The sequence below is a fragment of the Pararge aegeria genome, chromosome 14 (assembly GCF_905163445.1).
Source record: "Pararge aegeria chromosome 14, ilParAegt1.1, whole genome shotgun sequence".
Lineage (NCBI taxonomy): Eukaryota > Metazoa > Arthropoda > Insecta > Lepidoptera > Nymphalidae > Pararge > Pararge aegeria.
The window spans coordinates 1,478,616-1,491,687 of record NC_053193.1 but is presented as its reverse complement, the minus strand read 5'-3'; the positions used below and the strand labels follow the sequence as shown (position 1 = coordinate 1,491,687).

General features: G+C 39.8%; 1 protein-coding gene across 1 annotated transcript in view; it reads right to left on the bottom strand.

Annotated features, from left to right (window-relative positions):
* Positions 1 to 1,142: 1,142 nt before the first annotated feature.
* The window catches only part of LOC120629103 (protein winged eye), a 146,211-nt gene continuing 134,281 nt past the window's right edge, over positions 1,143 to 13,072 (bottom strand). The window contains exons 9-14 of the mRNA XM_039897865.1: positions 6,438 to 8,941; positions 5,638 to 5,860; positions 3,939 to 4,630; positions 3,320 to 3,511; positions 2,690 to 2,848; positions 1,143 to 1,864 (exon numbers count right to left, since the gene is read on the bottom strand). Of these exons, the coding sequence (XP_039753799.1) occupies positions 1,631 to 1,864; positions 2,690 to 2,848; positions 3,320 to 3,511; positions 3,939 to 4,630; positions 5,638 to 5,860; positions 6,438 to 8,941 (4,004 nt within the window). The 3' untranslated portion in view covers positions 1,143 to 1,630. The remainder of the gene's footprint in view (positions 1,865 to 2,689; positions 2,849 to 3,319; positions 3,512 to 3,938; positions 4,631 to 5,637; positions 5,861 to 6,437; positions 8,942 to 13,072) is intronic.

Below are 13,072 nucleotides of genomic sequence, written 5' to 3'. Positions count from 1 at the left end.
CAACCACGACACACATCCCGACATATTGTCGCCACTGCACACACTAACTCGGCCCGTGCAACAGCCACTACACACTGGACCAACATCCAATGCAACTTGATCCAACCTAGTTATTGTTATTCGTGACCCACTTGTGCGGATGCAATCGCACGTTTGGAAATAGTTTATAAAGTGGATAAAAAAACACTATTCTTAACTAGTAACAGTGGCACTTTTAAGATTGAGGCACAGAAAACTATCGGTAGCTATATGCTACCCCTAGAAGAAGCATTGATTTTCTAGCCAGTCCATCATTAGTTACACGAAATGTGATTCTCAAAAGTTATCATTATAGTTACTTACTTCCCTAGTTAATAATAATAATTAAGTTAATGTACTAGTCGACTCCCAAATCAGAACTAACTTTACTGAAAACAACGCGATCTTCAAGTCTTCATGTCTCGTAAGTTGAAGGTGTTGATAGCCCTTAAACGTCCACCAACTTATTTGTTATTACTAACTAGTGTGGAAAATAGTACAGAACAGTTAGCAATTGCATATAATTCTAGTTATAAAGATAATCCAAACAACTTGTATTACTGAACTACATTTGAGTTTGGAAACAAAGGCTTCTTTAACTAGATTGGAGCGACAGTTGGAGTGGAAGTTGCTACCGTGTGTAGGAGCTTTAAAATCGAGGAGAAGAAAACGTAACATTCCAAAAAGGACACGCTAAAACGTAACAAGGGTAACTTCAACACGTACCTACGTTTGTAAAGATCGTCGCAGGTGACGATAAATGCTCGCGTAAAAGGGGCGGGCCGCGCCGTAACGCGTTACGTAATACATTACATCAGAGGATCAGTACAAAACGTATCGTGCGTTATGCGGTGCGGCCTGAGCCAATGAAAAAAATTGTCACATTGTATTGAGCCTCAAAAACCTACATTGTACTTTAAGACCTGTATAAGTGATTCTCAAAGCTACATCCGATATAAGTGGTGTACAAACAAATCTACGGGGACGAACACTCTAACACTGAGATTTATGAAAAAGTTGAAACACTATTGCTTTTCAATATTTAAATACACATCAATGCAGCTCAAATTACATCAATATCGTATTTTTAAATTAAAATTTAATTCAATGTACACACTAATAAGTTGCGTTAATATAAAATATAGAAATCTAATACTACTAGTTCATATAATAATTAAGAAAATGATCAATGATCAAGACAGTTCAAATGCACTGTAAGTTTTGTAATGTAAATTCATATTCACAAAACGTTTTATTCGTTCATAATAGTGTAAAGTTTAACACTTTAATCCAACTATTCGCACAAGCACGGATCGCACGGACTAAAATTTTTCTTAGGTGTTATTTCTATGGGATTATTAGCCAAAAAACGTGTACACGATGTTTATGTATCACAACTGCATTATGGCAACAATGGGTGTCATTGCAGTGCAAAGTCTCCATTTTGTATGATATACATACAAAATAATTTTATTTTAACACCGTGCTACGTTTACCGATATAAAAATTTAAAAGACACCTTGACTAATGACGTCATTCGTATAAAAATGCAGCCATGCGATTCGTGAGTCGTGTGCGACACGCATTCACAGTACCAGGCAACAATAACTCCTTAAGAGGTGGGATTTGTCGCGAACGGTATGTCTGACTCCATTCTCAGGGATTGCTGCGTTGGATCGTAGTGTCCCGCGAGGTAGTACACGTCGTTGTTGTCGTACACGGTACTGTACTTGACCGGGTCGTCACCCATGCGCTCCTTGTACTGCAGAAGCGGTAGCACCTCGCATTTGTGTGATATCGTCTGTACGTCGTTCTCGTCCGTGTGTGGAGATTCAAAGAGACCACCCTGAAAGAGACGGAAAATTAAAAAATGAACAAACAAACAAATTTTCATTGTTATCTGATGCATATACAAAAACGAACAAACATATATTTTTAAAGTAAAACTTCTTTAGGCGCGCCTAGCGAGTAACTCAGATTTTTTTCTGACGGAAATAACGCTCACGTCAGACGTCTGTGTAGTTTCCGCTATTTAAAAATTATAATTTGGATTGGTCGTAAGTATGTCATATACTCCACGCTTCTTGAATTATACGCCAGCTAGTGGCAAATATCATAATCAGTTAGGATTATTTATTTCCAATATTTTCAAAGGGATCAATTGTATTCAAAAGGGAATAAAAATTCAACAGATAAAAAAAAATCTAAAGTGTTTTGAAGATCTCTAAATATAGTTGTTTATTTATTACTTTTGTAATAAATAAATTATTAATAAATTTTCTGACGACTGCCACATTCTACAATATTCAATGACAAGGTTATATTGACATGTGGTGCTGATCTAACATTCAACTTTCTACTACATTTATAAAATTTGAATGAAATATTAATCAATTTTAAAAAGAATATAAAATGAAATAGTTAATATTAAATGAAATGGCGGCGTTCATCAATAAATAATAAAAGTTAAACTTCAATCGCGTATTATTATAAAACCTTACTCGATAAATGGACTGTCCAACACAAAAAGATTTATTCAATTTTAACCAGTAGTTCCTGAGATTAGCGCGTTCTACCGAACTAACAGCTTTATAATATTAACTATAAGGATGTATAGTGATTTATGTTTTAATTTCAAAATGTCCAAAATATACAGTAAATGATAACTCACAGGGTAGTGTAGTTTTTCGCAGCCAGCTGTCTCCTCAGGGTGATAGAACCAGTGCACTCGCACCGCCATGGCACCACGCGCTTCCCACAGCGCCGCTATACGACCGATATACGGCCGATCAGCACGCCCCGTTGAAAGGAATACTGCAGCATCGCCCACCTGTATCAAGAGTGACAAACAATTAATTAAAACTTGCTCTAACGCTAAGGTAGGTTCCAATCTAACCAACAAACAAAGATTAGAGACAGGTCCACCATCCATTTTGCCCATTTCTCCCACCTCAGTTTCACCGGATGTTCTAGTAATGCAGTACTAGGAGCTCATAAGCTTGTTGCAGCGATTTGTATTATTTTTCCCCTAACCGGCCATTCATACACGGATATACGGATATCGTTATTAATGTAAAAAGGCGTTAAGTCATTTTATCACTCCACCAATATGACCTACTCATATCGTATTAAGGATCATATAAAAAAAGAGTAGGTACCTAACTAAAATGCAAGAAGTTTTGCACTTTCGTAATGGAACGAGGCAGAAACCTCAACTTGTCTTATTCGACGCCCGTCCATAAACCTATCCTACCACCTCCTTCTATTACTAGGAACCTATAAACATACAAGAGTAACTTACATTCAAAACCTCCTCTCCACGTTGTATAGCCCTATAGAAGAGCTTGCGTAGTCTTGGTTTAGCGGTACGCCGGTAGGCAGGTCCGTGCCACCGCCACAACGCGCCTCCTGGTAGGAAGGCCGCCATTTTGCTGACCCCACCACCGCCACCACCGTCGGATGATGTCGAAGAAACCGTCCGCCTTTTTGTCTTCTGGAGAAATTAAAAGACTCGTAATTATCATTGAGTCCAGCTTAAGGACAAATAAATCGATTGGCTGGCAATTTGTTTTAAATTCTAAGTGCTCTGAAACAATGTCAAACTTTCTGAGGATTATGAAATGTGTGGCCTTGAGACCCCGCAGATAAATCTACTTTATCAGCAAACGGAGTTTCGTTGAGTTAAACAACGTTGATTTAAAACCGGTAACTAGATTTTAGTATTACATAAGAGGTATGAATTTATTATGTCCTTGTAGATCTATATGCAATCAATTACGGTACGGAATAATTGAACTGACAATAAGCTTTATATATCCTTTTACTACGACAGAAATAGCATATGCGTTATCAGTAGGAAGCTCAATAAAGCAAATAAAAATTAGGCTAGATATTAAAAATAATCCAAAAAATCTATTCACCTTTTTAGATGCTTCAACGGCAGAAGTAGACGGTGCCGGTGTTTCCTCTTCTAGCCCAATCCCACTGTCCTTCAAATTATCCTTATTTTCTGTGTCCTTCTTTAAAGCGATCTTGCTCAAATTGCTGAAATCTAACACTGCATTCTTAACCAAACTCTTCTTTGACAAAACTGCTTTCTTAATAACTGTTTTCATCTTCTCCTCTGGCGATTTTTCGACTGCTATTAAAGTTGATAACCTATCATTTGAATCCACGGAATCTTCATTAGATTTATTCGAGTCTATGTAATCGGATGACGATTTTTGTCTTTGATCATCACCAGACGATGATGAGTGGTCTTTGCATCCAGAATGGTGTCTCTTCTTGTGTTTTCTGTGGTGTTTCTTATGATGCTTTCTATGCTTGCAGTGTTCCTCGCAGCATTTATGTTTTTTCTTTTTCTTTTTCACGTACTCCATCGATGCTGGGTCTTCTTCGCTCGTTAGTCTTCTCATTTTCTCTTTACGGAGCTTCTTTAGTTTCTTCCTATCTCTATGTCTCTCTTCCTCGTTCTGGCTCTCCGTCTGGGACGGTGGATTTGGTAGAGGTTCCGTTTTAACTTCAGTGCTTGTTGAAGGAGCTGTCTTCTTCTCTTCTGTAACGCTTGTGTTCCTTCTTCGCTTGCCGAGTGTGAACAATGTGTTTTCGTATTCTGTAATTAAACAGGAAAAATTGAATAAGTCACATAATATGAAGTAGATACTATAAAGCTACTATATTTAATATTGAAGTTTGTGATTTTGATATAAGGATAAAGTACGCTTGATTACGTTTCGCTATTTGTTGCGATTTTATTCAGCAATAAATTAAAGTACGGATTAATTAAACTGACACTATGACCATCAATATAACAATCGACAAAATCATAAAAGAGTACAATTAATAACGCATCGCTTAGCCTTTTGTGTTGGGCGTTTCAAAAGGCAAGTCATGATAGGCTTTCAGATCATGAGCCTAATTCTCTATGACCTTGAAATCCGTCACCGAATTTTAAGTTCATAACTTGATCTTATAATCTTATGATATCATTTACACTTTTTGGTTAATTTTTCACGCTTAAGATGTCCCACAGCGGATTTCGGCTGTGCTTAAAATAATTAAACAATTCATACTTACCAAAAGGATAATTAGGTTCCATACTAATATCCTCAATAGTTATCCTTCCCGAGTCTCCACCATCAAATTTCACAGCAGGGAACTTATCATCGTGAGGCTCTGAGGATGAGACGGCGACAGTACCAGGGTATAAGCACCAGCATTACAGAGACCAAACCTCTTAGTGTAAGTTTTCATGAAAATCGTGACATTGGAGTTAACTTTAACGACTAATTATGTATGAACGGCAAAAAGTGGTGGTTTGACAAGTTCATACTTTGGAAGCTATTGGTAGACCCAGCTACCAAGTGGACGAACGCAATGTTATAACGATTTGCTAAAAGATCTTGGACTCGTACAGCACCAAAGACATGACCAAGTTGTTGGATATCCCTACGAAAGACGTAAGCGTCTACTGATACCGCGGAAGGTCAACAATCCAATTGGATTAAATTTCAGCTCAATTCCAGTTTTTATTTTGAAAACTTACACCAAGCCTCACCTAAACCCAGGGCAGTTGGTCGCTAAAAACTGAATTTTAAGCGGAGCATTTTTCCAACTTACCAACAACGGGATAATTTGGCTCCAAAAATCGAATATCCTCGATAGCTATCCTCCCCGAGTCTCCGTCATCAAACTCCACGGCAACAAACTTCTCGTCGTGAGGGTCTGGGGATGACACAGCGACAGTACCAGGATACAAGCAGCGGTATTGCTGAGACCAGTATGCGCAGACCCGGGCACCAGATGGTAGTTCAGATACCGAAGATGGAGTCACTTCCAGGATCTAAAAAAAAATAAAAGGTCAGAAAAATTGTCACAGATTTACTAATTAACATAGCCTAAAACTGGCTGTGTATATTTAAATCGCATGACTTTGATGAGCAAGTCGAATTTAGCTGGATAGAGGCTCGATTTTATATCCTGAGTTAGTGGTCGTAAACATGATTTTTGGAGCTATATGCTCCAAAAATCGCGTTTATCGTGTTTATGTATTGATAATCAATATATGATATCGTATATACTACAATGATACCTTATGATTTGTTTAGGTTTATGATAGTTAGCTGCAATGGTAAGGTACTATTTACTACCGTGAATGGCATTGATCAGTTAAAGTATTCAAAGTCATTGAGTACAGCCGCATGTCACAGACCGACATATAATATTCATTGAACCTAACTAATTTACATACATTTTATAAATGATCCAATAAGAAAATAAGTGTCTAACGATTTCAATCTTATGTATCATCAAACTAAGTACGTTATCAACATATTTTCAGTCAGCCTATTTTTGGTTCTATACTAACGTTCTGGGAAGATATTTCTATTAAAAATTAACTAAATTATTTGAATACTTACAGCGTCTTTCAAAGTCTCCTCTCTGGACAATATGTGCGGTTTATTTCCTCTCTCGCCATCAAGAGTTATAGCATACACATCCGGCGCCTGCACTGCGCTCAGTTTACCCGCGTAGAACAAACCACCCCGCGCGGTCAGTACCCTAGGGGATGAATCTAATTTGTCTTCGGTCAGAGTACAGTTAGAAATTGGTTGAGGTTGCGGTTGCGGTTGAGGTTGAGTTTGTGCTGTAGGTTGAGTTTGCGGAGCGGGTTCGGGTGGCGTTTCCTTATTTTCCTCTTCAGGTCTTTCTTTAGATTTAGTGCTCTTCCGTCTCTTTTTCGCACGCCGTCGCTCCTTATCGCTATCACTCGACGCACTCGCTCTTCTAATCGCCAGTTCTATCTCAGACATATCGTCTCTAGAATGCTTTCTTGCCAGTCGGTCTACTTTCTCCCGATTTTTCTGCCGAACTTCATTTAAACTCTCCATTGAAGAACTTGCTGATCTATTAAGGCCCCAATCATGTTCCTCTTCTTCTGAATACGTCTTCACAATAGGTTCGGCTTTCAATTTGGGACGAACTTTACTTGTTCTGTTTATTTCTTCCCTCGAGGGTTCGCCTTTCGAGTAAAGAATATTGCCTTTCAGTTTGCCTTTTGCTAACAAGTAGCCAACTAAGGTGCTTTTGGATTTGGGCTTCTTAGCCACGATTGTTTCGGTTGAGTCTGGGCTTGAAACTTTCCTCGGTCGGCCAACCTTCCGTTTTTTCGATGACCCTCTATCTGAATCTGGGGAGAGAGCGGGAGTGCACGGCGTTGGAGGTGTCGAAATTGGTGGTAAAGGTGGTGTTAGGGCGTTTAATTGGGCTCGTTTTTCGTCACATTGGCGTTGCAAGTCCTGTAATCGTTCTCGCATGTCTTTCTCAATAGCATTGACGAGTGCTTGAGCCGAAGGAACTGCATGCCCGTGAGTGCAGTCTGGTAATCCACAAGTGCATGCTGTCACACGTCGTAAACTCGCTTCCAGCTCACCGCCGTCTTCGTCAGTGTCCTTCCTTTCGCGTTTATGCCGCCGCATTTTTTCTAATTTGTGCCGCAATCTTTCCTCCCTATCACCGCTTCTCTTTCTCCTCCGTTCACTAGAAGAGTCGTCTCTGTGTCTGTGTTTGTCTTTTTTAGATTCCAACGACCTCTCTCTGTCAGTAGTAGGACTCAGTAGTTCGGATTTGATAAACGGCCGTGAGGTGGAAGGCAGATTAGTTTGTGGACTTTCCTCAACTTCCTCCATAAACCTCTGTTCGGCTAAAGCACACAGCAGTCCAAGTCCATCGAGCGAAGGTTTCTGTTGTTCATTCAATTGTTCTACAACCGGGAACTCGAACCTTCTATGCTGTTCTAGATCCATGCGTGGAGGGGATTTTGGCGACATTTTGATTAAAATATTTAACTTGCTAGATGTCCTCGTATCAATCGTTAAAGGCATAGGATCTAAGCTGGGCATACTAATATTCCCGGGTGTAGTTCGTTCGAATTGTTCAATGCTGTTCGATAAAAGCTCCAAACCACTGACATCGACGGGCATTCTCGTTTGCGGTTGCGTCAACGTCGGAGTCGGTGTAGACGTCCTGGCCGTATCTATAACCAAGTCATGTGAACCAACGCTACTCGAGTTATCTATTGTTTCATCTCTTTCCATTGCGTCAATTGCTTTCTCCACGGCACTGACCGAACCACCGAGACCTTCTAAAGATGATTCTTCTGCACTGTCTATCAATTGCGGATGTAGTGATTGACATGACATCTGCATGACATGTGATTCTTCTGGAAAATGCGCAACGCCAACGCATGCTACATCCCTTTCATCTTCATCTGCGTGATTTGGGGAATCGTCTTCATCGTCTACATGATCCGTCTGGTTGGACGCATCTCTGTGGGCCGGGAGTTCAGAAGCCTCAGGAGGTGGCGTCGGCGGAGCCGCGGGAGAAGTTGCTTGACTTCTGCACCCCTGGTCGTTGTAATCGGGCTGGTAGTAAAGATGAGTAGTTAGAATTGGCTGTTGAACGGGTTCGGGTACGAATGGCGGCGGTTTCTCCTGCGGGGGCTCCGGTTCGATTTTTATTAACGTGTGTGGCATTATAAGTGGTTGCATCGATTTTCTTTTGTCTACTTGATGCGGGGGATGCTGTTGAGGTTGAGGAGCTGGGGCTAAAGTGACGAGACGCGTTGAATGGGTGTGCGTGTGTTGCAGTGTCGCAGTAGACGCGAGGAGGTCGCCTGGTAGAAGTTGTAGATGGTGTGATGGGTGCGGAGCGGGTGGTAAGAGCAGAGGCCCGGAGGAGTATGGTACTCCACCCCAAACAACGGCGTGTGGCAGGTCTGGAGGCGCGGGTAGCAGCAATAGGGCACCCGATGAAGGTTCGCGGACGAGCTGGAAGCCGCCCATGGATGACACACCTCCGCCCACGGAACCAACGCCCACGCCGCCCACACCACCAACCATCATGCTTTCCATTGACATTTGGGCTGGAAAGAAACAATTATTTTAGTTTATAAACAGGAAAAACTCACTTTAGCACTTTTTAGGGGTAACATAGTGTGGTTATATAAGACATATGCTTTGGAATAATCATTGTTTTATTAAAATACTTTCCGTACACCGGGTACAAGTATTTCATCAATAATACCATAACCGTGACTAACCAATTCAAAGCCGAGTAATTCGAAACTACAAACAAACAATCCATTTACACTACAAAATAAAAGAATTTCATTATTATCACGTGTTATAATAACAGCGGCAACGAAATATCAACATTATACCTTTTTAATAAAGTTTAAATTCATTTGTATTGGTAGATTTAAAAATACTATGTACGCAAATTATGAATTCCTAGTAACAAGGTGCATAAAACATGTTCTTAAGGGAGCATTTACATAGCACTGAGGCCAACTAGGAACGCGTCAGGCACTTACTTGATCGGGTTCTGATCCGACATAAATAGTCAAAAGTCAAAGTCAAAAATATCTTTATTCAAGTAGGCACCACCCATAGGTGGCACTTTTGATGCGTACATAAGAATTACACGGTAGTGAGATGACGGCGATAACCAAATTCGTAAACTTAAAACTAAAGCTACGAGGGTTCCAAACGCGTCCTGGTCACAGAAGAAGCCCACAAAAAAACTTAGCCGGGTGTTTATTTTTGTTATCACCATCTCACAAAGTCATTTTAAATTATTAGAAGAGCAACCTGGTTAGAGCAATAATTTGCACCCAAGCTTTTTTATCGATTACGTAGTCCTTTATACTATAATAGGACTTTTCTATATTAATACTTTATACTAAAATAATACTTTTTATCGTTTGTAGTAAATTATATACCATCTAATGCATTCCTACGAGCCGCAAAAGCTGCAATTACTTTGGTTGCGATCAACGTTGGCTTGAGTAGGCATATATACCTTTATAATATGATTCGTAAGGTAATTTTGGACCTTTGAAATTTGTTTAAATAACAAGTTAATACACATTTAGTAGAGCGAGGTGACTATACAATTAATTTCTTAATGACTTTGTTGCAAGGAAGAATAATGTTATTTCTTAAGTCAGTTTTTTTTTTACCCTTGACGACAATCATGCCCGTTAGAAAGCAATAATGAAGTTGGAGCACGTTTGTCTAGATGAAGTCGATTCACTCTAGCCTTGAAGGTACTCAAATAACACGTGGCAGGAAACACAGTTGCTGGGAGGGCGATCCACATCTTAGCGGTACGTATCAGAAACGTTGATAAAAAAAGTGGTAAAATGAATGTTAAATTGCAACTTGTTAATGTTAGAAAAGAGCAAAGTGCTGAGTTTCTTGTCGGCTTCTTTTTGGCAATTTGTCTTCCGAAACGGTGATAGACTCAATACAAACAGACATACTTGACTTTTCAAAAGTGCTTATAGCGTTATAGGTTAACCATACTTTAAATTAATGAATTTAGAATTTTTTGGATTTAGAATTTGTATAGTAGAGTTTATAAATATTTTTGACAGACCACGGCTTTGTCACGGCATGTAGGGGTCACTTGGATACTCAGTGGCGTGCACTTCATATAAGCACAAAAGCACTGCCTACCCTGAAATTAATATATAACTCGTATATAAGGTGAATTTTGCCCTTTTTATGCAATTGACCTGCTGAATGCATACCCTGGAAAGGAACCTGGTGCACGCCACTGTGGATACTTCGTAGCACGGTTACAAAAAATCCGTTTGACGCGTACGGCGAATTCTCAATAAAACTTTATTGATTGGGCACATACCAGCGCCACGTCTACACCACTTGTGTACTATAAAAATTAATTTTAATTTTCTATACCCCGCTAAAAGCAGGACAATCTGTACGGTCTTTGTAGAACATCGCCGAACATCTGTTTGTTGTGGAGTATAAAGATTGAAGAAACTATAAATTACACCATACAGATTCTCCTGCTTTTCGCGGAGTACCGATAGCAAATTAAGTGTAACAGTAAATTTATAAAGTGGGTAAATAATTAAACTTTTGATAACCATAGATTCATATTTGCCAGATATTTATGTTCATGACATTGTGTTTGTGGGTATTTTGATATTATTTTATCATTATCGATGCACCGCAGTCCTACATGGACTCGAACCATGCAACGATACCGCCCGGTGTCTTAGGCGTTTATCATAAGCTTGACTTTCATAGTTTATCATGGAATTCAGTGTTCCTGCTTCTATCTACTATGAACACCACTTGCGTATAAACATCGCATAAGATCGCGTCATTAGTATTCCACCACCATGCTTCCGGTGGTAGCCAGGTGGAATGCTAATGCACGCATGGGAATAAGAAAGGTGGATTCCAGCTTGATACCAGCTCATTCCCTATTAAGTTATTTGTAATCGGCTACACTTTACTTAATGCTTCGAGATACTAAACTGGTTCCTTCGATCAATGGCTATAAAGACTTAATAGCTACAGCTTAAGGAGTATATTGAAAAATAATAGTTGCACAAAATAAAAAACACGCTTGGGCAAAAAAGCCTACCTTTCAGTTTAGTTTATTTAGGTACAAAAGCTTTTTTTTTTTAGTTTTTCTTAAACTATTACATAGTTTTATAAGAGTCAAATTGATAAGCAAGGCTAGCACGGGCGGGAGATAAAAATTATATCCCCTGATTATATCTCCTGATAAGGGGATATAATTAACGTGTCCACCGGCTAAATCACCTTGAACATGGAATAGTAGAAGTTTACCCCCGTTTATTAATACACACATATAATTTAGATATTATTTCCACTTGTGCACCAATCCTCTGGGAGTTGATAAAGCTGTGGGAGAAGATAAGCCTGTCAAAGCTGAACGCCAGTGGCGTGCACTTCATACACGCACAAAAGCACTGCATACCCTAAAATTTAAATATAGCCCACGATTTTTTTCCATTTTATGCAATTTTCTTGCTGTATGCATACCCTGGCAAGAAACCCAATGCACGCCACTGCTGATTTTATGTAATTTTCCTGCTGAACACCGCGCCGCCTAGCTCTAGGTAATTTTAGACGCAACTGTACTCCGGAAAATCTGTCTATACTTAAAGATAAAAATTTGTTTAAAGCAGGGTCGCTTCCCACTGCGCCGATCGGTCTTATGCCCAAAAATATCCGATGACAATTGATAAACGACTAAGACACCGGGAGGTATCTTTGTATCGTTCGAGTCCATGTAGGACTGAGGTGTATCGAAAATGCAACCGTATTTATATAAAAATACCCACCAACTCAATGTCATGAACATTGGTTGTTAATCAAATATAATTTGAATTGTTTGTTGGAAACTATTTAATAATTAAATAATAATAATCAGCGTATTTGTATAAATCCTAACCAATTCAATAAAATATCTGGCCAATGTGAACTTCTAGTTATCTAAAGTTTAATTATTTACCCATTTTATAAAGTCACTGTAACACAATACACAAAAATATCACGTTGCCAGCCAGTATTGTAAAACCGCTATAGCAAAGTCTGCAGTAATGGTACACTTTAAAGTTATGTCAACAGTGAAATAAGAGCCACTTTACGAATGTGCGTAAAATAAAACCTGATCGTCATCATCATCATTTCAACCAATCGACGTCCACTGTTGGACATAGGTCTTTTGTAGGGAGTTCCACAATACACGGTCCTGGGCCGCTTGCCTCCAGCGGCTCCCAACGACTCGCCCGATGTCATCTGTCCACCGCGTTGGGGGCCGACCAACGCTGAGTTTACCGGTGCGGGGTCGCCATTCCAGCACCTTAAGACCCCGACGTCCATCAGTTCTCCGAGCCATGTGCCCTGCCCATTGCCACTTCAGCTTCGCGACTCGCTGAGCTATGTCGTTAACTCTAGTTCTCCTACGGATATCCTCATTTCTTATTTGCATACTAGCATATTTCTCTCCATCGCCCGCTGAGTGACTCTGAGCCTTCTTATGAGGCCACTGGCAACACGCACTGTTCGAGTACTTTACACTTCAGGCACTGAGAGATTTAAGGAATGATACCTAAAACCCACCAATTATTATTAAAGCACGCGAGCACGGAGTCCTCACCGACCGAAAAAATCACCAAGGCGTGAAAACAAAACACGAAACGCGATAA